General features: G+C 45.0%; 3 protein-coding genes across 3 annotated transcripts; 2 read left to right on the top strand and 1 right to left on the bottom strand.

Moving 5' to 3' along the window:
• Positions 1 to 2,373: 2,373 nt before the first annotated feature.
• Positions 2,374 to 10,759, top strand: ppp1r35 (protein phosphatase 1, regulatory subunit 35). The gene is made up of 6 exons (XM_063187353.1): positions 2,374 to 2,539; positions 2,907 to 3,137; positions 3,939 to 4,062; positions 4,499 to 4,771; positions 10,056 to 10,189; positions 10,468 to 10,759. The coding sequence occupies exons 2-6, from the start codon at positions 2,928 to 2,930 to the stop codon at positions 10,645 to 10,647; spliced, it is 921 nt and encodes a 306-aa protein (XP_063043423.1). The 5' UTR covers positions 2,374 to 2,539; positions 2,907 to 2,927; the 3' UTR covers positions 10,648 to 10,759.
• A 2,627-nt stretch (positions 10,760 to 13,386) lies between these two features.
• LOC134437352 (zinc finger BED domain-containing protein 5-like) lies at positions 13,387 to 15,999 on the bottom strand. Its single transcript, XM_063186844.1, has 2 exons — positions 14,395 to 15,999; positions 13,387 to 13,419 (listed from the first exon to the last, which is right to left on the bottom strand). Exons 1-2 carry the CDS (start codon positions 15,997 to 15,999, stop codon positions 13,387 to 13,389), a joined length of 1,638 nt encoding a protein of 545 aa, XP_063042914.1.
• A 2,115-nt stretch (positions 16,000 to 18,114) lies between these two features.
• Positions 18,115 to 24,879, top strand: LOC134437351 (growth hormone secretagogue receptor type 1-like). Its single transcript, XM_063186843.1, has 4 exons — positions 18,115 to 18,486; positions 20,876 to 21,133; positions 21,725 to 21,938; positions 24,527 to 24,879. Exons 1-4 carry the CDS (start codon positions 18,115 to 18,117, stop codon positions 24,877 to 24,879), a joined length of 1,197 nt encoding a protein of 398 aa, XP_063042913.1.
• Positions 24,880 to 25,332: the final 453 nt, after the last annotated feature.

Raw genomic sequence — 25,332 nt, 5'->3', positions numbered from 1 at the left:
CCCACATTGCTCCAGGGACTGTAACAAAATACCTGGTAAATAACTGTAAGTCTCTTTGGATAAAAGCATTAACTAAGAGTAATGTAATCTGTTGTCTAAAAATCTTTTTACTGTAATTAAATTCAGCCTATATCTTCAGGATGGTATAGACTAGTGCTTCTCAAACAGTTTTTTGAACAAATGTCCCTTTGACCTCATCACTAGTATGATGAGTATTAAAAAAATAAAATAGACTTAAGCCCCCTTTCAGCTTCTCAACACCCCTGCCCCCCAAGGGCTCTCTAATCCCCCCTGGAGGCCTGTGTAGAGAGCTCCTTGAGAACCACCAGTATAGAAGACTATCCCAACACACTGCTCCCCCGGACCGTCATGTTGACCTGCCCACTAGCTCATGCCAGTGATGGATGAAAAGCAGGGACAGCCCTTAACCCCTCAACTGCTTTTTCGACAGGCATTTTCTTTGCTCTAACTGGAGGGAAATGTACTTTCACCTCTGAACTTCAACTCCTTCCCCATCATAAAGTACCTCTCTTCAAAGACCAGCAACACTTCACACCCCTCCCTCAGCCAACATCAGTCTTGACCCTTGCCCAGGGAAGCCGACGGGTGGGCAAAGGGTTCAATAGCCCTGGGCCCAGGGAGAGAAGAGGCCCAGAATTGGGGCCCCTGACACTGTATGGTAGGGTGCATTTCAGATAACTTTGTCCTGGGCCCAGCCAAAGCTGTCAGCCGCCTCTGACCCCTGCCACACACTGATATACACAGACACTGATGGATGGCCCAGACATACAGTCCCTGTGTGCCTAGAAGGGAGGGCAGGGGGAGCCATGGCCCCTGTAGAATTTTTCCTGGCCCATGTTGTGGCCCCTGTGCCGAATAACCAATTGTTTCGCCTAAATATGGATTTGTAATGGAAAGGACTGAACATCTGTGGAATAAAATATTGACCAACGTTGCCATTAAATGTTTCCCACTCGTTCGGTCCCCCGTTTAAATGTGGTGAGGAGGGAGGAACTGAATGGAACATCCCATGGAGCAGTTCAAAGGAGTGTCCACTAGAGGGAGACTCCAGCAAGGTATTTTTACTCTTGTGGGCCTACATGACATTGGGTGGATTGATTTGAGTACGCGAACTCTGTCCTCAGTCTGTGCGTGTGGCCTCGCGTTTTGCTGACGCCCCGCCTCTGTGGAGAAAACAATTGAGTTTCCCTGCTGTCAGCCAAGCCACAGCAATTTTTGGGGGACTATTCTTCATTCACCATCACGTTTGGAAATGAGAAAATGACATTAGAATTAGCAGTTGTCTGTGACGTCATCACGAGGCCACGAGGGGGCAAGGGAGGACAGGAGTCTGCATATTGGAATCCACCCTATGTGAGCCCCTTAACACTGGCAGCTACTGTACTTAATGCTGACGGCGGCACCACCTGTGGTGTGATGGTGGTGGTTGACATAGTTACAATGCATAGTTGACATTCTACTACCCATTACAACACTTGGTTGACACTTTTATGATTTATTTAGGCTACTGTCTTCCAGTCTCTCTAGTAGTAGGCCTAGTAGCCGAAGACAACACACTTCACCTTCAATTTGAGCAGAACTCCCAACTCCATATGCAAATCCTCTTGTAATGATTTTAGCTTTTTATGTTGATTCAGGCCTATTTTAACAATTTTAATGATTCTCTCTCTCTCTCTCTCTCTCTCTCTCTCTCTCTCTCTCTCTCTCTCTCTCTCTCTCTCTCAGGCCAATGTGTGTAGTCTTCAAACTTAACCACTCCCTTTGACTAATTCATTTGTTGGTTATTACTAATAATGTCACGAACGGTTCCAAAAAGGGATCCTGCCCTGCACAAAAAAATTATGAAAACGGCATTGGACCTTTAGACTAGTGGTTTTCAAAGTAGGGGCCGGGGTCTCCTAGGGGGCCGCGAAGGAATGACACGGCAGGTTGGAAGGAAAAATATAGTGAAATAAACTGGATGATTTAATAAATTGAATAGGTCTAATTTAAGTCAGAAAAAAGCTAGACAATTCTGTGGAATCATTCTCTTGTTTACAATATATGTTTATATGTAGCCTATTATGATTTCTGTAGTAGGGTCTAGGCCTACTTAAATGGGTTTAGGAATGCATCGACTTCATTGAGTTGTGAAACCGGGTGTACAGAAAACAAAGAGTGGTCATGGCCTATGTTAGGGGGGCTGGAATCTTGTCATGGGGGCTTGTCATGGTTAAGTTTGGGAACAAAAGGGCTGTGCTGTCACTTGGGTCTTGTCCTCCTGAGTTACACCACCACCACTACTAGGCGCTGTGGTCTTCACACGGGAAGTTGACGTTACCATAGAAGAAGAATAGCATCAACAGAAACTTTTTTTCCCGAAGGCGGTGGTAGTGGAGGGAAGTTCAAAATAGTTAAATGTAGTTGATATAAGAACTGGAACCGAATTAAAAGCATGGTTAACACCTCCACGCATTTCCCGGGAGTCTAATGCAACGCGCGTTTGCATGTTATCGGTAGGAGGAAAATGTTTTTCCAGGTAAAACGACGCTTTCACAAACTTGTTAGCAGCTGTTGTTAGCAAGTTACCAAAACACTAGAAACCAACTGGATGTATAATCAGCTGTTTGCAGAGTGGCAGCTATAAGTTGTTGAGACATCACCGCTGTAAAACCCTCCCTGCTGACATGACATGGTGCCCGCACAGATGAAGCTAATACGAATTGTATTGTGCATCAGTAGGCCTAATGTGTTTTTGATGTTTTAGTGGCTTGCTTGGTTTGTAGCCTAAATGACAGCACCATTTCATGTAGTCATGCGATGCTGTCACAACTCAGTAGTCTACATATGGCCCGATGTTGTTCATCATCATCACTCAAGTTTACGTTGTGTTCAATCTGCTTCAGCTCTCGTAAAGCCTGCGGAAGATGACTATGCTGCAATGCCCTTTCGCTGGCTTCAGCGACCCCGACAGTCAGCCTGCCCTGCCACCGGGTCCATCCGCCGCGGGCTACGGCACCCCGCTGAAGAAATGTCCGGAGCTGGACCTCTCCATCACATCCACCCCGGAGCGTCTCGTACCGGTAGACTCCGGCATCCTGCGCAAAAACAGAGGTGTCAAACCGCCAAGTAGACAGGTAAGACTACAGATTTACCCACGTATTGTCTATGCCCCAAAGACAAAGAACATGCACATTTTTAACCAGAACACACAGACAAATAAAGTTTACTGAACTGAACAGAACACACTAAGCTCACAAAAGCCACTGTTGTTAATGGTGGTATGCATGCCTAAGAAGGTAATAAACATTTTTACTCAACATTGATACGGTCTTCAGTCTTGCATTTTCCTGTCGTAAAAAGCTGGAATTGTCAAGCAAGCCAACCAAGTCAAGTCGGCTTAATTGTCAGTTTCTGTATATTCACAGGTCATACAAGGAAATGGTAATTACATTTCTTTCTGTCCCATGCAGACATAACTTATTCAGGACTGACATTAACAGGACAGACTTGAAAGTGCAAGACAGGACCAATAACAGAGTGTAAGAACGAAGTAATAAAACAAGTCATTAACGAGCCAAAAAAATGTTGGATTAATGGTGGTGCTGGTGTGTGTGTGTGTGTGTGTGTGTGTGTGTGTGTGTGTGTGTGTGTGTGTGTGTGTGTGTGTGTGTGTGTGTGTGTGTGTGTGTGTGTGTGTGAACTGTCAGGTACACTTTGAGGAGTTGCCCAAAGGGTGCCGTTAACAACAATTGCCAATAGCAGAATATAACTAGTAATAAAAAAAATAAGTAATGAATAACAAATTCGTGTTGGATTAATCGTGGGAAAAATTCCATGTGTATTGCTCGTGTGTTTGTGTGTGTGTGTGTGTGTGTGTGTGTGTGTGTGTGTGTGTGTGTGTGTGTGTGTGTGTGTGTGTGTGTGTGACCTCTCAGGTGCACTTTGAGGAGCAGGGGTCCAAGGGGAAGGATGTGAGTCCCCAGAGAGCGTGCCCAGTGGAGCGCATCACTGTCCTCACAGTCACCGCACTCGAGAAACCCACCAGCAGTGATCGGAGAGGTGAAGATAGACAGTCTCTCTCTCTCTCTCTCTCTCTCTCTCTCTCTCTCTCTCTCAACCTCAACCAGTTATTAGTTGATGCAACCACTAAAACGATTTCAGGGAAATGCAGATACATACAAGCTCTGTCTTTTTAGTGGGAAATAACAACGGAATGTTACTTTTAAGAAACACTGTTTCTTAGCCTGTGTTCACATTGTTCACTGAACCGTCGATGGTTGACCGTGGATCTTTCTGACAGACTTGGAGAATCATATGCGTGGTCAGAACGGCTGACGGCTCAAAGTTGAGAATTCGAAACTTTCTGAACTCTAAGTTGACGGAGGCAACGACCCCTCCGCCACATTGCATTTCACGCCCACCTATGTAGTCATTGGGATCTTCAGTCAACAGTCAGTGTCAGTGTGGACGATGAGTTATTCTTTCCTCCTTTCAGGTAAGAAAAAAAAGTCCAGCAGCGGCAAAGGAAAGTCAGACCCAGATGCTGATCCAGCAGCAGGGCCCGCCCCGGCCGCCCTTCCTGCCCTGTCATTGGCTGAGCCGGGTGACGGACAGCTGCTGGAGTCGGCCCAGCTGCACTCCACACTGGCCCTGCAGGCGGAGCTGGAGAGGGTGAAGCTGGAGGAGTTTAACCCCCGCAGGGCCATGGAAGAGAAGCTGCAGACCTCCACACACACCAGGAACCAGATCAATGCCAAGGCAGCAGAGGGTACACCACACGCACACACACATATACACACACATGTGTATACACACACACACATGTAACATTTAACATTTAACATTGAACATCTAGACAGAAGATAATATTAATATAGATTGCATGAATGTATGGATACAATCACGGCTCTAAATTAATTACTAGTCAAACACACACTCAGTAATGGCTGAAAGTGGCTAGTAAGGTGGTCTTTTCTACCAGCCAAACTGAAATGTTACCAGCATTTGGCCGGTTGTATAGTCTTAATTTAGAGCCCTGCATACGGTTATAATGATTTGCGTGTTCCAAATCTCGGTAACCCTTTACAATAACCACCCAAAAAAGCGTTATAAACACTTTATTAACACTTAATAATTAACATTTAACAAAGCATTTACAAATGTTTGTAAATGAGTAAAAACCAAAGTACGACTAGTCAAGTCAAGTCAAGTAGGTTTTATTGTCAATTTCTTTACATGCACTGGTCATACAAAGAATTTGAAATTACATTTCTTGCTTTCCCATTAGACATAGACTAATCTAGGTAAGGACATAGACAGTATAGACATAGACAGTACTTATACATGGACTTAAGACAGTATGGACATAGACAGTGCTCATACAGACATTTAAAGTGCAAGACTGGACAACAGAAGACTTGTAGAGGACATACATTAAGAGGTATCTGTTGTGCTTTTGTGCTTTTCCTAAAAAAAGTCCTTTATAGCGTTCTGACATGGTAATAGTAGCATTTTGAAGAAAATAAATATTAAAAAAGGTCTGTCAAGTACACCAGCAGCAGTGTGTGTGTGTGTGTGTGTGTGTGTGTGTGTGTGTGTGTGTGTGTGTGTATGTGTGTGTATGTGTTTAGTGCAGGTAGAAGGTGCGGTGTGCGTCTTGTGTGTGTGTTCGTGTGTCTGTGTGTGCGTGTGTGTGTGTGTGTGTGTGTGTGTGTGTGTGTGTGTGTGTGTGTGTGTGTGTGTGTGTGTGTGTGTGTGTGTCAGTGTGTGTATGTTTGGGTTTAGTGCAGAAAGTGCAGTGTGCTTGTGTCTGTGTGTGTGTGTGTGTGTGTGTGTGTGTGTGTGTGTGTGTGTATGTGTGTGTGTGTGTGTGTGTGTGTGTGTGTGTGTGTGTCAGTGTGTGTATGTTTGGGTTTAGTGCAGAAAGTGCAGTGTGCTTGTGTGTGTGTGTGTGTGTGTGTGTGTGTGTGTGTGTGTGTGTGTGTGTAGTATGTGGTGTGTGTGTGTGTGTGTGTGTGTGTGTGTGTGTGCGTGTGCATGTTTTGAGTTAGTGCAGGTTGAAAGTTCAGTCACGAGTATAGTAGTGCAGGTGGAATGTTCAGTCGCAGATATGGTGGTGGGGGATGGGGGGGGTTGTCAGTGGCCTTGCTGGCTAGAGGCTGACAGTGGAGGGAGAGTGGGTTGAGTGTTCAGCATCTTGATCGCTTGGTGCATTGTGCTGCTCGCCAGCCTGGTGGTACGGGAACGGAGGCGCCTGTACCTCTTTCCAGAGGGCAGGAGGCTGAGCAGTTTGTGTGCAGGGTGGCTTGTGTCTTTGATGATCATCAGTGCTTTCCGGGTGAGGCGTGTGGTGTAAATGTCCTGCAGGGAGGGGAGTGGTACTCCAATGATCTTCTTCGCTGTGTTCACAACACGCTGGAGTGTCTTCCTGTTTTTCTCCGTGCAGCTTCCTCCCCACACTGTGATGCAGTTGGACACGACGCTCTCTATGGTTCCTCTGTAGAATGTTGTCATGATGGAGGGTGTAGCACTTGCCTTCTTTAGTTTGCGCAGGAAGTAGAGACGCTGATGGGCCTTCTTCGCCAGTGATGTAGTGTTGGTGGTCCAAGAGAGGTCGTCGCTGATGTGCACTCCAAGGAACTTGGTGCTGCTCACTCTCTCCACAGCATCGCCGTCGATGGTCAGTGGTGGCAGTTGTTTTTGGACCCTTTGGAAGTTGACAACAATCTCCTTGGTCTTGTTGACATTCAGCAGGAGGTTGTTGTCTTTGCACCATCTGGCCAGCAGGTCTACTTCTTCTCTGTAGTGAGTCTCATCGCCCTTGGTGATGAGGCCCACCAGTGTTGTATCATCCGCAAACTTCACTAGATGGTTAGTGCTGTGGGTCGTTGTGCAGTCGTGTGTCAGCAGCGTGAACAGCAGGGGGCTGAGAACACAACCTTGCGGAGCCCCCGTGCTCAGGGTCAGGGTGCTCGAGGTGTTGTTCCCTACCCGTACTGCTTGTGGTCTTTGCATCAGGAAGTCCAGCAGCCAGTTGCAGAGGGAGGTGCTGAAACCTAGTTTGTCCAGTTTTCTGATGAGTTGTTGTGGTATTATGGTATTGAATGCTGAACTGAAGTCAATGAACAGCATTCTCACATATGAGTCTTTATTGTCCAAGTGGGTGAGGGCTGGATGGAGGGCAGAGCAAATTGCATCCTCCGTGGATCGCTTGGCTCGGTATGCGAACTGGTAGGGGTCTAGGGGGGGGGGTAGGGTGGCTTTGATGTGTGACAGGACTAGCCGTTCGAAGCACTTCATGATTATGGGCGTCAGTGCTACAGGACGGTAGTCATTGAAGCATGATGGTGATGATTTCTTCGGCACAGGTATGATGGTAGCAGCTTTGAAAAGTGATGGGATGACTGCTTGCTCCAGAGAGATGTTAAAGATGTCTGTGAAGACATCCTTCAGCTCTTCTGCACAATCCTTCAACACTCGGCCTGGTATGTTGTCTGGGCCAGCTGCTTTGCGTGGGTTGATGGTGGCCAGTGTCCTCTTAACACTGGCAGAGGACAGGTAAAGGGGTTGATCATGGGGGGGAGGGGGAGTTTTCTGTGGGTGAGTGTCATTTTGTGCTTCAAAGCGGGCAAAGAAACTGTTCAGGTCGTTTAGCAGAGAGGTGTTGTTGTCACAGCTTCGTGACTACACAGTGTTTATAAAGCTGTGAATAGGTAGTTATTCTAAAGTGTTACCCAATCCTCTGTGTGGTTGTATGTAGGCCTGGGTATTGATTGACAATTTTCGGTTCCGGTTCCATTTCCGGTTCCTTCGTTTCGGTTCCGGTACCAGAACGGTTCCATTTTCGGTTCCTAGAAACCCTGAATTAAACCTGCAGTTACCCAAAGTGGCCAGTAGATGGCGTAACGGGTCTGTAAATCATGAGTTTCCCTGCCTGCCACAAGGCGGCGCTCATCGTGACTTAAGCAATGGCGGGTTAAAGGCATTTAATTCTATACAGCATTCATGATTAATTGCATGCTGCAAGTTGTCCTCTCGGCATGGCTTGGCAAGTATAATAAACGGTTTTGATACTGATAAATGTACTCATGTCTGATTAAAATTGTTCTGCTGTACGGTGCAACTTCACTTCTGGTACCAATCCTATGTCAAGCGTGCCTGACATGATTTTTGAATGTAGCCTCTGCTACCCAGTCTGTCGACAGCTTACCAAAACAGAGACCCAAGATTGCCACTTTCTAGTGGTAAAAACAACCTGTCCTTCTCCTACAGACATGTGTTAGGGCTTGTTTGAAAGCTGAGATTCTTAGCTTTTTACAGTTTTTTACGGCACGTTTTTATGTTCTTTCAATCAAAAGTTATTTAACTGTAAGCGGCGCTGTTTCAAGTGAAAAAATAGCGCTTTCCAACCATTTTGTTTTATCTCGTCATTTTTTCCGAACAGCCAGCGATCTCCTTAACATAGACCTATAGACATGTGTTAGGGCTTGTTCGAAAGCTGAGATTCTTAGCGTTTTACAGTTTTTTACGGCACGTTTTTATGTTCTTTCAATCAAGTTATTTAACTGTAAGTGGCCGCTGTTGCAAGTGAAAAAATAGCGCTTTCCAACCATTTTTTTATCTCGTAATTTTTTTCCTAACAGCCAGCGATCTCCTTAACCTAGACCTACAGACATGTGTTAGGGCTTGTTCGAAAGCTGAGATTCTTAGCTTTTTACAGTTTTTTTACGGAACGTTTTTATGTTCTTTCAATCCACAGTTATTTAACCTTAAGCGGCCGCTACTTCAAGTAAACAATGGCGTTATTCTCCAGCCTGATAGAGAGGAAATCTTTTTTGTCGCTGTGTTCTTTGTTCCCTCGAATTAAACCGACGGTCTAAATAGGCTACATTTGTACGTCCCCAACACAAGACCAGTTCTTTCTAAGTTAGCTCTTTTCATAGAAAAACATGTTTCCAAGGAGTCAGAGACATCTTCCTGAAGAGTCGAGGTCATGGTTGAGGTTGACTGTGTTGCCGTTGTAAAGATGCTGCAACTCTCTGCACGCAAGTTAATCGAATGCAAGAGCAGTGTTTGAACAGGTTGGATGTATTGCCATTCTTGCATGATTAGTTTATCGCAGATATTGCAGCGCGCTCCTTCCTTATCTACTTTCCTGAAATATAGCCACGCTTTCGACGGCATGTTTTTGTTTCTCAAGTAGTACAACCAGCTGGTTGAAAATCAGCTGTCTTATCAATCCTTAATGAGGTGCGAAACGGGAAGAGGAGCGTGGTCAGTTTGTGACACTTGTGGTTGGCTGAAATGGCCGCGTGCTTAAACACACATTTGATGGCTCCCTGTGTTCTAATTTCTCTGATGGCTCTGACAGTCAGACTTCAGGAACCGAAACGTGGAACCGATAGACAAGGCACGTTTCGATGCCAAGTAGAACCTTAGCTTTTAATTCGGTTCCATCAAAGAATTGAATTTCGGTACCCAGTCCTAGTTGTATGGCTGTCTGCCGGTCTCTCTGACCGTGTGGATTCATGTTTTTTTAAATCCCTCTGTGGTTGTATGTGTTTGTGTCTGTCTGCCTGTATGGCTGTCTGTCTGTTTTTTGTCTCTACGTCTGTGTAATTATATGTCTGTCTGTATGGCTCTCTGCCTGTGTATAGTTGTCTGACTGTCTGTCTGTCTATGTGGTTGTAGTATAATTGTCTCTGTGTGATTATATGGCTGTCTGTTTGTGTGATTGTATAACTGTCTCTCTGTCTGTATGATTTTTATGGTATCTGTCTGTGTGGTTGTATTATCTGGCTGTGTGGGTGGGGGGCGCTATGGCTGTCTGTCTGTGTGATTGCATCGTAGCTGACTGCCTCCGTCTGTGTGGTTCTATCATGGCTGACTGTCTATGTTGTTGTACGATTGTCTGTGTGTGGTTATAGTGTTTCTCTGTTGTGTAATTCCATCATGGCTGACTCTCTCTCTCTCTCTCTCTCTCTCTCTCTCTCTCTCTCTCTCTCTCTCTCTCTCTCTCTCTCTCTCTCTCTCTCTCTCTCTCTCTCTCTCAGGTGTGAACTTCCCCCAGGGTCAGCAGCTATACCACGGCCTGGTCAGCGTCAGCCTATCGCACGAGCAGCTCATAAGCCACGCCCTCCGACACAGGCCACCGCTGGCCCCACCCATCCGTAGCCACAGCAACAAGGTTGGTTTGTCGCACCAAAAGACAACCTCCCAAATTAAGATGGAATTGTACAAGGCTGTGGGTATCTTTATTGTTCTGCCACTGGGATGTCATTGTATCATTGTGGTGTCATTGCAACCTTGTTCTGCCGTAGTAATGCTATTGTAACAGCACTGTAATGTCATTGTATCTTTATGATGTCATTGTGTCATTATTGCAACGTTGTTCCGTCGTCATTGTGTCATTATTGCAACGTTGTTCCGACGTCATTGTAACGTGGTTGTTTGCTGTCTTGGCAGCCTCCCCAGGCCCCATCAGAGGCTCCCGACCTGCTTGCCTTCTACAGCCCAGGAGAGTTGCTACGAGAAGCACCTCTGTTGCCAGGCAACCAAGTGCCTTTGCCACGCCCTCGGACCAAGCCCCGCCCCGCCCATGCCACCTTTGACCTTTACCAGAGGCAAAGACAGTGGGAGGCTTAACACCCCCCCCTTCATTCTTTCATTACTTTCTTTTCATTTCACAGACTTTATTTTGACATTAGCATTTTTAAATACATAGCTTTGTGTGTGTTTGTTTGCTTGTTTAATTTCTGTATGTTTTTTGTATGTTTGTTTTGTATTGTTGGTATGTTATTTAATGAATAAAAGGTTATCTGACCAAGTGGCTTTTTTGTATGCTTGTTTTGTATTGTTGGTGTGTAGTTTTATAAATTAAACTACCAAAAGGCTTTGTTTGAAATTACTGAATATGAAAATAAATGTGGCGTAGCTGTATTGATCATTGACCACAACAGTTATTATAAGATCGGGGTAATGGTTTAATGGTCCTCCTCTGGGACATGGGGCATAGTTTCTAAATCAGATTTCTTTATCCTCCTCACTTCCTCTCCCTATCTGTAAATGCCTTGGATCCATTCCATTATCTAAACTTCCGTTCTTGACTTGTGCTTGTAGCCTCGCGCTTGCTTCGTGGATGCCCTCCTGTCAAGCTAGGCACAACAATTTTTGAGGGACTTTTTTCTCCATTCAACATCCTGAATGCAAATGACAAAATAACATGTGAATTGCGCATCAACAAGCTCTTCTATTACATTTCTAATGTCAATGATGTCTAGCAACATCATCACGAGGCCACAAGCACAAGCGAGGACGGAAGTTTGGATAATGGAATGGACGCTTTTTGACCACATCCACTTGTTACTCAATAATTATCAGCATGGTTGGGGGTTGTTTACTCTCATTGCTTTTCCATTATTATTAAAGGTGCACTGTGTAATATTTTTAGTTGTACTGTAGTAGTAGTTTATTTATTTCAAGATTTCATGCTGCCCTTTCACAAATGTTACCTCTTTCATGAATAGGCTACTTACCACCACCATCAAATTGTAAGTATTTATTACGACTGGGAAAATTGCACTTTTTCTACATGAAAAGGGGATCTTGTCCATCGTTTGTTTTTTGTTTTTTATCTTTACTGCCAGGGAGTCCTGGTCTAAATGCACAAATGAAGAAAAAAAAACTTACAACTGTCAGCTAAGGCTTATGTGGAGTAACTTTAAAAACAATTATCTGCCATTTTTAATTTCCAGAAATTGACATTTTTAGCTGCAAAACTTACTGTACTTTGGTCATATTAGTAAATGCTAGTTTATTATTTTAGTAAATATTAATGAAAAGATACAATTTAGCGGTAGACGGCACAGTTTCAATGAGCAGCACAGTTGCAATACATACTCTGGCCACCACTGTGCGCCCTACACAGTGCATCTTTAAAATAATAAAGGCAGTATATAGCCTATATAGAGCAATATACTCATAAAGGGGATGGATATTGCCTTTATTGTGCAGACACCGTAGCTGTGTCCTCCCCGCCTCACATGCGGTAACCAGGGGTAACGTCTCTTTTGTCACCCCCTACTCCCCTCTCTCTCTCTCTCTCTCTCTCTTGCTTACCCTCACTCTCTTTCTTGCACACACACACACACACACACACCTTCAGTGATGCTGTTTTGGTTTAGTGAGCCACTCTATCTGCCTTACTGTCTGTGTGTGTGTCTGTGCTTTCTGAGAGAAGCGGACCCCTGCTGTAAGGTAAGGACCATTTTCATATTTGAGAGTTAGTTCCTGAGTATGTGCCCTGAGGGAGGTCTTTGAAATAGAAATTTGGGAATAACTAATACAAAAAATGAAAAAGGATTGAAGAAAATGTTTTGTGAATGTCTAGCACCTTAGTCGTGAGTGCGATTTAGCCTTATGATGTTCCCACGTTGTCTTCAGTCTAGTGAGTAAAAAGCCTCCGTTTGTGAATGGTTTGTGTTGTCATATTACATCCTTACATATTGCATTATATGGTATGGTATGGTATGATATGATATGATATATTATATTGGGCCTATATTAAATTGTATTATATTATATTATATTATATTATATTATATTATATTATATTCATTTTTGCGCAGTTTTGTATTTATGAAGGTGTGTTAATGAAACCTCTGGACGGCAGTGGTTTGTAGTGTACAGGGCCAGGCAGAGGCACTGGCAGACAAGGCAGTCACCAAGAGCAACACATGTCTTGTTGAGGGCACCAACAGAGGTAGAAAGAGTACATAAAAATGTACTCAAGTAAAAGTATCATTACTTTGCCTAAATCCTACTCAAGTAAAAGTAAAAGTACCTAAAAGTAAAATAGATAGTTCACTTAAAATGTATTGAAGTAAAAGTAGCCTACTTAGCTGTAATAAGCTCTAGTCTCAAGAATTCAATGTGTCCTTTTCTTGAATATCGTCCTCCATAACCTCCATCTCTTGCTTGGCACCTGCCATCATCCAACACTTTGATGCAGGATAGGTAGAACAAGTAAAGTGGAAATGCTGTGTGCGATCCTGTTTACCCTTTAATTTCTGCCAGATTGTTTTATTATTTTGCTTGCCATTTTGTCTCTATCTGTCTATTGTTTTACACTATCAGTTTTTTGTTTACTTTTTACTCGCATGTGGGTAGTAGATCAGCTGTGCTAAATCAGATGCACGCCGGTACCGTATGTTTACAGATCCCAATTTCTAAATGCACAAAAAGGGAAGGGGGTCCTTGCCAAGGCCTGTGCATGTCAGTCAGTGTGCTAACTGAAGTTGCAGTTTAGTAAGATGAAGACAAGCTGATTGATCGGTGATCATTGAGCAGCGATTGATCGTTTCCTCTGAGCTCTCCGGCTCGGGGTCAATTCCCATCGACCTCGGCCTCACCTTCAGTCTCATTAACGTCATTCACACACGCTCACGCTCATGCTCACGCTCGCACAGACACACACACACACACACACACACACACACACACACACACACACACACACACCTGGACTGGTAATCTGGCACACACACAGACACACACAGAGACACTGTGCATCCATGATGTAGTTGTTGGCTGAATGGAAGTGGATTAGTTTGTTAAAGTACACGCTTGGATCGTATTTATTGTATCATAGGTTCTCATTTTGAGTTACAGGCCCTCCTTTCATTCATTTGTTTCCTACTTCCTGTGTTCTACTACACCCACTTCCTGGAACAGTGGATATAGAACTATGCCAGTGTTCCTCAAACTTTTTCAGACCAAGGACCACTTTGTCCCAATTTTTTTCATCTGGGGACCACTTTTCAGCGCATCATCAACACCCCCACCAGGGACTGTGTGGTGCACTTATACCTCACAGGTGCCCCCTTTATTAGAAATATCTGCTATGATTTATCCACGTAGTGCCCCCTAGCTGTAAATGGTTGGTCCCGCTGCTGGCCCTTATGGATGGTGCCACTGGGCCTTATGGATAACCCCCCCCCCAATTCAAACACAGACACAGACATACACAGAGACATTTTTGTAAAGTTAGGTAGGCTATATTTAATGGGAATCTTGGCCAACTATTTACAAATGCAATGAATGCCTATCCTAAAAGGCAAAGTATGGAGGTTTAAAATTTAGCAGTTTTTCAGAAAAAAGAAAAAAAACTGTCACCATTTTTCAAAATTAGGAGATGCATGAATGAACTGAATGAACAAAACTAATGTCATATTAATCGTGCCTGTTTTAATGGGAGGAGTGGAGCTGGTGCACACTAAGCATCAGTGTTTTAATATCTGGTTGCAAGCAGGACAATTTCAATCTCAGATTGGGGGCCACATTGACCCTGTTTCGCTTTTTGGTTTTCAACCCAACTAGTGCAGAAAACCCAACCTCGCACTTGTAGGTGGATGCAAATGGCATGAGCGTTTTCAGAGCGCACTCGGCGAGTTTGGGATGCTCTGGCTGCACATGAACCCAAAAATCCGGGAGGGTTTTTTGCCTGAATGCCATCTTTAGGGTGCTATCCACGGCAATGTCGACCAAGCTGTCAAGCTCTCTGGCAGACAATGCCGAACCGATACGTTCGATGTGGGCTTCGTCTCCGAACGGATTTCTGATCCACTCAAAGTCCGTCTCTAACTCCGGGAAGTAGCGTTCCAATTGCGAGTGAAGGCCACGCAGGTGCTCTTTGAAAGCGGTGATGGTGTCTGTGTCCACAATCTCATCAGCTGTAAGAATGAAGTCTGCCAAAGTTGGAAAGTTGTCGAACTCCGATCGATCCAGGCGTGTGCACCACAACTGCAGTTTCGTGCGCGCAGCTTTGATCTTGTCCTGCACAGTGAAGATGGTGACGGCTGCGCCTTGAAGCGCCAGGTTCAATGTGTTGAGGAAGCTGAAAATGTCAGCAAGGTATGCCAACTTCGCCAGCCATTGAAACTCATGCATTTGGTTGTAGAGCTCCTCGTTCTGGTGCATGAACAACCTCACTTCCTCACGCAGCTCAAAAAGACGCGTTAAAACTTTTCCACGGGACAACCAACGTACCTCCGTATGGAACAGGAGTTTCGTGTGGTCGCTCCCCATCTCCTCGCATAAAACTTTAAAAATGCGCGTATTCAGTGCCTTGCCTTTTATTCCATTGATGATTTTGACCGCCTCGTCCAGGACAGATCTAAGACACTGAGGCATTTTCTTCACTGCCAGTTGTTCCCGGTGAATGCAGCAGTGCGATGCTGCTGCGAATGGAGCTACTGCGCGTACGCGCACAGCCAGGCCTTTGTGCTTTGCGGTCATCGCAGTTGCACCGTCGGTGCAAATACCGACACACTTCTTCCAGTCCAGGCCATTCTTGCAAATGAAGGCGTTCAAACAATCAAAAATCGCCTCTCCTGTGGTGTTGGTTTGCAGGGATTCACAAAAAAGGAAGTCGTCGTGTACAGCCCCATCACAGATGTATCTGATGTAACACAACAGATTCGCCTCGTTGCCAATGTCCGTGGACTCATCCAATTGTAGAGAAAAAAGTGGACTCTGGCGCACTCGTGTAATCAGCTGTTTCTCCACATCTTCTGCCATGACTGCTATGCGCCGCTGGACAGTGTCAGCGGAGAGGGGAACCTTTTCTATGGCGTCGCATTCTTTCTCTCCCAGCATTACGCTATTCATTAATTTCGCTGATGGTTTGATTAGTGTTTGACCAATAGAGTAAGGGTGGCCCGTTTTGGCTATGAGCTCAGAGACCAAAAATGAGGCTTCTGTGGCCTTGGCATTTTCCCCGGGCACAAAGAATTGCTTCTTGTCCTTTTTCATGTGACATTGAAGCTCTTCACACTTTCGCTCAAAAAACGATAAGGGTTTGTCGATGCAGTCCTTGTGCTTTGACTCGAAGTGGCGTTTCAGTTTGGCAGGTTTCATCGCCTCGTTGGACAAGATATCATAGCACAGGACACAGTGGGGACTGGGATCCTCTTGATCCCCAGCCCAGAAAAATCCCATTTTCAGATAGTCACTGCTATATTTTCTTTTCACCTTTGCCGTTGGCCGATGTTGTTTTTCCTGCCCTGTCTGTGGTGTTGGCTCATCTTGGTTATCTTCTTTTCTTTTCTTGTTTACGTCATCTGCAGTGTCCGTTTTTTTCCTCTTTAGGCCTAACGTCAGCCACTTCTCCATCGTTGTTTCGCTCAAAAAAATTATGAAAAAATAATAACAACGCGAATGCTGGTTACTGTTAGCTTGTGCTGATTGTTGTTGTATTAGCCTACTGTTTAGTTAGCTTATTTTGACATCTACCAATAAGTTTGCTAGGTCGTTGCCTAGAAACGAACGTTCGAAAGCGGTCTTGCAATGCATTAATGCAGAATGATTTTAGAAAACATATTATATTAATTATTAATAATAATGAGTGTTTAATTAATGGTTGAAAGCACAGACTCGTTTTATTGTCGTTGAGGGCAAATCACTGATAAATCTAGCCTAATGTTAAACATACAGCTTTTGTACGAGAGATTTCAGAAAGACTGGCAGGTCGCCTCGCGGACCACTTGGGGGCTCTCGCGGACCACTAGTGGTCCGCGGACCACACTTTGCGGAACACTGAACTATGCCGATGGGCCAAGGCGATCTGTGTGTCAAAGGCTCCATGAGCCGCCACTGCTGTGTGGAGAAAAAAAAAATGGAACATTAAAGCCACTGGGATTGGCTGAACTTTTACTTATATGGCTCTGGGTAGACCAAGATACTGTAAGTTGTAGCACGCGTCACAACAGTGTTGCCAGATGTACGATAATCATCGTATTTGTACCATAATTTTGTCAATTTTGACCTCTGTACGATCAAATAAACCATGACATACGATCATTTCAGAGTTGTCATTCAATTCATTTTGATGCCTTGAAACAACAACCTGGGTCTTGAACGATGATTTCGTCCCAAAAAGCCCCCAAAAACAATAATTTTGAGGTTTTGGTACGATAATTCAGCATTTTCCATCTGGCAACACTGCGTCACAAATGCAACAAAGGGGGATCAAATCCAGTCTCCTAAATGGCCGTGGACTTTCCTATTGAACTCTTCTCCTATACTCCTCCTATAGTCCTCCTATACTTATCCAATTCCAGCCTTATCTCCTACAGGGCAGTAGCGGTTCTACTCATTTGGTTGGCCTTAGGCAAAATGTTGACATGGGGCCCTTTTGAATTACTTTTGCTGGTATTTACCACGACAGGGCTGACTGTTGGCGGGCCCCTACAGAGGGCAAAATTGGTGGGGCCCAAGGCAACGGCCTGGTCTGCTTATTGGTAAACCCGGCTCTGCTATACAGTAGGGATTTACAGTACAGCTTTACGTCACATGGATCCCCTAACTGAGGGGTTCCCAAACTTCACTATGACAAGGCCCCCCATATACCGGTAGATTACATTCAAGGCCCCCCTAGCATTGGTTGTGCCGCACTATTTTTCCTCTGCACCCTGTTTTATATCCATAGTCTAAGACTGTGAGGCAGTGCCCCAACTCTCTATGAATCATCTCTACCCTATAAAACCCCTTGGTAATTCTTCGTAACTCTTGGTAATTCCTGATAGAAGTAGACCTATTTTCAAGCGGTAAAGATGTTGTGAAGGAGACGGTTCCTCCCTTCGCACATTGGTTGCCAGGTGTCTTTTTAACTAGTGTCACGATAAAAAAGGGTGTTAAAATAATCCCTCTCATCTCCATCTCATCTCATCTCATCTCATCTCATCTCATCTCATCTCATCTCATCTCATCTCATCTCATCTCATCTCATCTCATCTCTACTCTACTCTACTCTACTCTACTCTACTCTACTCTACTCTATCTCTGTGGGGCGGTGGTGCCTCAGGTGGTAGAGGAACAGTTCGACAACCAGAAGGTTGCCGGTTCGAGCCTGACCCCATCGATGTGTCCTGAGCAAGATACCTATCCCCTAGTTGCTCCTGGTGGCAGGGTGGTATCCTGCGTGACAGCCACTGTCACCGGTGTGTGTATGGGTGACTGTGAGGCATACAATGTAAAGTGCTTTGAGTGCTCGAGGGGGTGGAAAGGCGCTATATAAATGCAGTCCGTTTACCATGAATTCATCTCTGCTCCAGGATGGAAGCCGCACTAGAGCCTAGCAGCACCGGCTCCGGGTCAGCCTGCCAGTACTCCGCCAACTCCGGCTGCTGGAACTCCTCCTCCTCTTACTGGGAGTACTGGAATTCCTCCTCCCCTGGCTACTGGGAATACTGGGACGAGGACGATGACTACTGGAGCCAGTCCCAGTCGCTCTTCAGCGACACGGAGCTGGTGGTGGTGACGTCGCTGTGCGTGCCGCTGCTGCTGCTGGGCCTGGCGGGCAACGCGCTGACCATCCTGGTGGTGTGGCGCTGCCCGCAGATGCGCAGCACCACCTACCTCTACCTGGGCAGTATGGCCGTGTCGGACATCCTCATCCTCCTCCTCATGCCCCTCGACCTCTACAAGGTACACTATACTATGGGACATACAGTATGCCGCATACTGTTCTACTGTATATGACACTGCAACGTAGACAACAACAGAAATAATAATATCAATCATTACCTCCACCAAGGATGGTATCGTGTTGGTTTGTCTGTATGTCTGTCTTGTCTGTCAGCAGGATAACTCAAAAGTTCTGCACGGATTTTGATGACATTTTGTTGTTTGAAATGACAAGTGATTAAAATTTGGTGGTGATTTTTTTTTCGGAAAAAAAGATTCCTCGCCATTGCGGGATAGAGCGAATTTTGACATTCCAGGGCAGAAAGACAGAAAGAAAAATAGGGTGTAACACAGTCAAATGTTCTATCAAACAGCTTCCTTGTCGGAGGTCTGCACTCTCTGAGTGCATTTCTAGTTCTCACCTGTGGTGGCGCTACCGTCCGTGGTTACTAGGCGAGGCGGTGTACAAGCTGTCTATGTTTGGAAGTGTTGGGCAAGTCACTCAAAAACTGTAATGCATTACTGATTACATGTTACTGTCTTTCCAAAATAGTCCCTTACACTACAATATTACTATATTTAAAATGTATGGCATTACACTCTACTTTTGCTTTACTTTAGTTACTTTCGCCAAAAGAACTGTAGGAACTGTATGGATCTGGCAATTTATTACAGTGTAAATCAAGGTCATGAGTCATGACTTATTCACCTCCAATCCAGGGGGTGTTTTTGGCAGCATGCAGACTAAAAACGACCAGGTTCAGGAATAGCTTCTTTCTGACCCACCACACTGAATACCACTAAAATCCAGGTCACAGTAATGCATTTGTAACTTAAGTTATTTAGCATTGTAACTAAGTCGATATTACAGATTTTTTTGCCCTGTAATGCCTTACATTACACTCGCCTCCAAAAGAGTTGTCGCCTACCCATCTGTTTGGAATAACAGCTAATAACCTGACTTTCAATTAATCCCTTGGCTTCAGAAGTCACTCATATGAAAGCTACAACCCTCTCGAATGAAAATGTATTTACAAAAATAAATTTCATGCACCAAAGAAAGATTGACCCTTTAATGAGCACAGACAGGGCAGATTTTGACAAGACAATAGTTTTGTCGCCTATCGAACATAATGTGAAAATGAGCAGATAAGTCACTTCAAAACGCTTCAAATACGCAGATCGGGTGTCATACTTAATCACTGATTCACTCACACCTCTCCAGAAAATCAACTTTGGCCTTAGGTGTATGTTTAGGGTCATTGTAATCATGGAAAGCAACACAATGAAAGTCAATGGAGTTCAATGGGAGATGGTGACATATTTGCTATTCGTAGAGCAATACATTTTTAACTTCATGATGTAATCAATGATAAAAGCCCTCACACACCAGCAGCATGCATGCTGCTCCACATAAGAGCTGTATCCCTCCCATGTTTGACTTTAGGCACCATGTATTTTTTCCAAATTCTTCACCTTTAACACCAAAGAAGTCTCTCCCACTGTCCTGTCTCAAAAAAGCCAGCCAAGAGTATGTCAGGCCTAATTCTGACAAAAATGAAGGCTAATGGGACTCATACTCTGAAGTCAAGATCCCAAGATCAACCATTTTAGAACTGATGGCATCAAAACGATATGGTGTTGGAGATGAAGAATATGAAAAAAGAGAAATGGTGCATAAAGTTGAAACATGGTACAGATACAGCTCTTATGAGGAGCTGCATGCATGCCTCAGGTGTTTGAGGGCTTTTATCATTGATTAAATCATGAAGTTAAACATGTATTGCTCTACGAATAGCGAATATGTCACCATCTCTCATTGAACTCCATTGATTTTCATTGTGTTGCTTTCCATGATTACAATGACCCTAAACATACACCTAAGGCCAAATTCGATTTTCTGGAGAGGTGACAGTGATTCAGTGATTAAGTATGACACCCAATCTGCGTATTTGAAGTGTTTTGAAGTGACTTATCTGCTCATTTTCACATTATGTTCGATAGGCGACAAAACTTTTGTCTTGTCAAAATCTGCCCTGTCTGTGTTCATTAAAGGGTCAATCTTTCTTTGGTGCATGAAATGTATTTTTGTACATACATTTTCTTTCGAGAGGGTTGTAGCTTTCATATGAGTGACTTCTGAAGCCAAGTGATTAATTGAAAGTCAGGTTATTAGCTGTTATTCCAAACAGATGGGTAGGCGACAACTCTTTTGGAGGCGAGTGTACTGCATTACAGCAAAAAGTAATGCATTACAGTAATTAACTACTTTTGTAATCCATTACTGCCCAACACTGGCGGTGTGCAAGCTGTCTATGTTTGGAGGTGGGAGCTGCACCTTCTATTAGGAACAATAACAACAAAAACAACAACAACAACAACAATATTTTCTGCCATCTTTGTCTCCCAGCTGTGGCGCTACAGGCCGTGGTTGCTAGGCGAGGCGGTGTGCAAGTTGTCTATGTTTGCCAGCGAGTGCTGCACCTTCTCCTCCATCCTGCACATGACGGCGCTGGGGGCGGAGCGCTACCTGGCCGTCTGCTTCCCACTCAGGGCCCGCCTCCTGGTCACCAGGGGGCGTGTCCGGGTGCTGCTGGCCGGCCTGTGGGGCGTGGCCATCGCCTGTGCCGCACCCGTACTGGCCATGGTGGGCGTGGAACAGCTGGAGGTAAGCGGGCATACAGGTGCACATAGGTTCACCGTGTTTGTAAGCACCAAATTGTGAGGAATTTCTGACCGACAGCAGTTTCCAACAATCAGAGATTGAGTTGTGCACAGTCAGGGGAAAACAAAAATTTAGAACCCATGTGTATTTATAGTTAAATTATACTAATACTACTACTGCTAATAATAATAATACATAATAATGCAATAGTAATAAAGACAATGATGATAATACTACTACTTCTACTACTACTGCTGCTACTACTAATAATAATAGTGATTATTATTTGTTTCATGTGGCTGGAGGTGGGTGGGGAGGAGGGAGGGGTGGCGGAGTATCGACCTGCACTTCCTCCAATACTACTACTTCTACTACTACTACTACTACTACTACAATAGTAATAATAATTGCCATAATCTTAATAGTATTTGTTTCATGTACGTAGCTGCAGGTGGGTGGGGAGGAGGGAGGTGTGGGAGAGTCGTGTTGACCTGTACTTCCTCCAATACTACTACTACTACTACAATAATAGTAATAATAATTGTCATAATAATAATAATACTAGTGATTATTACTCGTTTCATGCAGCTGGAGGTGGGTGGCGAGGAGGGAGGGGTGTCGGAGTGTCGCTGTACCCAGGAGGCAGTGGACTCGGGGCTGCTGGTGGCCATGCTGTGGCTGTCTAACCTCTACTTCCTGGTGCCGCTGGGCCTGCTCTCGCTGCTCTACGGCCTCATCGCGCGGCGCCTCTTCCTGCGCAGGCTGACGCACCGTGACCGCGGCCATCGGCAGACACTGAGGATGATGGGTGAGAACCAAACAGAACCAAAAAAAAAAGAAAGAAGATTCACACACTGTTTACTCTCTGTGCGTATCTTCTTTCTGTTTTGTCTGATTGCGTTTAGACCGGCACCTGTTTACTTGGATGTGCACACACTCCAACTGCTTACTGAGTATCAAATAACACTGATTATGTGTTGCAAAATAAAATAAAATCCATTGTCCAGGGGCCGCTGTGGCGCAGCGCGCTAAGCCCCCACATCTGGGCTTGCATGCCCATGGGGAAACAGGTCTGCCCCTCGAGTCATATCCCAATCATACCCAGTATCTCTCTCCCACTGATTTTGTCTCCATCTTCAACTGTCCTGTCTGAATAAAGGCTAAAATGCCTAAAAACATTTTTTTTTTAAATCCATTGTCCATTTACTAACCCCTCCATACAAAGTGTCAGACGCTGAGGATGACGGATGAGAATAGGCCAACAAGAGGCCAAAATGAAATAACAAAGTCTGATGTCCACATCGTAATGTGCACTATTCTGCCGGTGGAACGCTGTATTAGTCATTGAAAAGACTACCATGTGACAATAATATATAGCCTCTATGGTAGTGTTTCTCAACGGGGGCACTACAGCCCCCCAGGGGGCGTTTGGGAGCAGGCGCAAGAAATACAGCTGAGTGTGGGTGGGGCTTCGTTCCCATTCGGGGGGCATTAGTGTATTTTATTTTTCAATACTAAATGGGCTTATGATGAGGTCAGGGGGGCGTTGGGAGGCTTATGATGTGATCTTGGGGGCGTTTGTTAAAAAAAGGTTGAGAACCACTGCTCTATAGCATGATAAGGCAGCTGGATGTTCCACATGACCCCCACCCTCCTCCCCCTCGAGCACCTGCCCCTCAAAATGTCTGTGCATGCTAATACTGTATACTGGCTTCCACGCGGGCCGTGCTAAAATATGTGAAAACGACGGCTCAAAATGTGGTTGTGTAGTGGTGATCGTCGTGGAATTTGCCCTGTGCTGGCTGCCGTTCCACATGGGCCGTAGTCAAATGTGTGAACAAAGGCCCAAAACAACACCCTGGTTCTGTCTGCTTCCCTGTAGTTTGTTGTCTTATTATTGCCAGACTATATTTTCTCGTAGTGGAGGTGGCCCATGGCCAATCATGTCAGTTACATAATTACAGATTACATAAAAAGAGGTCTGTTTAATAAAACTTAAAATATATATATATTTTAGCTCAAACATTTAAAATCTATTACCCTCATCTTGCATTAGAGTTTGTTTTTAATTTAAAAAACCCTCAAATCTCAAGAGCCTGAATGCAATGTATATGTTGCTCCAGGTGATAAAGGTCAAACAGCGTATACGCAGCATCGTGTTGCCTCCTATTCCACATGCGTCAGACCAGCTTCATCGCGAATATTTTATTTTGCATTTAGTTTGCATTTTAGTTTCCATTGACGTGTGAACGAGACCGAGAAGCCCAAGCAGTCTAATAAAAGAGAAGCTTAAACTGAAAGTCTAAAAGTGGGTAAACAGGGTGTTATTCGAGAGATGTGAGACTAAAAGGGATTTAAAGGTCCATAATCCGGCCCTGCTGTGTCCAACCGGTAGGGAACTCATCTGCCATGCGGCTGACCCGGGTTCGATTCCCGCCCCCTGTCATTTGCCAACCCCTCCCTGTCTCTCTCCCCATTCGCTTCCTGTCCACCTCTCATACTGTTCCGTCAATAAAGTCGAAAAAGACAAAAAAAAAATCTTTCAAAAGTCCATGATCCATTCCTCAAGTATGAACGGGAGCTTAATCTAACATCTCCATCTCCATCTCTCGGTCTTCCCCTGTCTCTAGTGGTGATCATGGTTGTCTTGTGCTGGTTCCCACTCCACATGGGCCGCTCTCTCTTCACCATGAATATACTGTATTTGAATTTGTCTTTATGTGTGAATGACAAGCCCAAATAGTCTGAAAAGATGTCAGGTTAATAAAATGTCTAGACACGTATATGTAAACGGGGCCTTAGTCGAGAGATGTGATATGAAAAGAGATTAAAATGAAAGGTCCACCATCCGTTCCACAAAACATTCCGACTTAATCTAACATCTAACAAGACTTGATCTAACACAGGGATGGGGAGCCTTTTTCATTCGAGGGTTCACTTCAATTTCCACCAAGTCCTCCAAGGGCCACACTATGAACACAAACCAGGATTTCCCACTGCACTTAGGCCTATATTGAAGGCAGACACCTTTAAAACGACCTCAAGGGCCGTAAACAATCCTCGAGACATAGGTTGCCCACCCCTGGAATATAACATCTCCATCTCTGTTTCTCTGTCTCTCCCCCTGTGGCTGTCTGTCTCTAGTGGTTGTCTTGTGCTGGTTCCCACTCCACATGGGCCGCTCTCTCTTCACCATGAATATACTGTAGGCCTATTTGAGTTTGCGTTTATGTGTGAATGAGAAGCCCAAACAGTCTAAAAAGAAATACAAAATAAAATAAAATGTCGTAATAAAATGTCGTAATAAAATAACGTTAACAGTCCTCGAGACATAGGGTGCCGACCCCTGATCTAACATCTCTATCTTTGATTCTCTGTCTCTCTCCCTGTCTGTAGTGGTGATCGTGGTTGCCTTTGTCCTGTGCTGGCTGCCGTTCCACGTGGGGCGCACCCTCTTCACCATGTCGTCCGACTCCAGCCCGGAGCTGTACAGCGTCTCGCAGTATCTCAACCTGGTCTCCTTCGTGCTCTTCTACCTGAGTGCCGCCATCAACCCGCTGCTCTACAACACCATGTCGGCCCGGTACCGCGCCTGCGTGCGGGGCTTGCTGGCCCTGGCACACAGCCCCACCGGAGGAGGTGGAGGAGGAGGCGGAGGAGGCACCTCAGAGGGCACCAGCAGGGGCCTGGGCATCACCACCCGGAGCCAGCTCACACCACAACACTCACACTCCAGCACACACATCTAGAGATGAGAGGAGAGAGAGAGAGGGAGAGAGAGAGAGAGAGAGAGAGAGAGAGAGAGAGAGAGAGAGAGAGAGAGAGAGAGAGAGAGAGAGATACAGATAGACAGACAGAGAAACAGAAAGAAACAGGAGTTACAGAAGGGCTACTCTATTACATGTCTGCTGAGAGAGAGAGAGAGAGAGAGAGAGAGAGAGAGAGAGAGAGAGAGAGAGAGAGAGAGAGAGAGAGAGAGAGATTTAGGATGGACAGATAGACAGAGAGCAACAGAAAGAAATAGGAGTTACAGAAGGACCGCTACTCTATTACATGTCTGCTGATAGAGAGAGAGAGAGAGAGAGAGAGAGAGAGAGAGAGAGAGAGAGAGAGAGAGAGAGAGAGAGAGAGAGAGAGAGAGAGAGAGAGATTTACTCCAGACAGAGTAAATAACCAGTGCTCTTCCCCATCCTCCTCCATGA

Source organism: Engraulis encrasicolus, chromosome 21, assembly GCF_034702125.1.
Source record: "Engraulis encrasicolus isolate BLACKSEA-1 chromosome 21, IST_EnEncr_1.0, whole genome shotgun sequence".
NCBI classification, from domain to species: Eukaryota; Metazoa; Chordata; class Actinopteri; order Clupeiformes; family Engraulidae; genus Engraulis; species Engraulis encrasicolus.
Note: the sequence above shows the minus strand (reverse complement) of the source record. Positions and strands in the feature narration are given on the sequence as shown.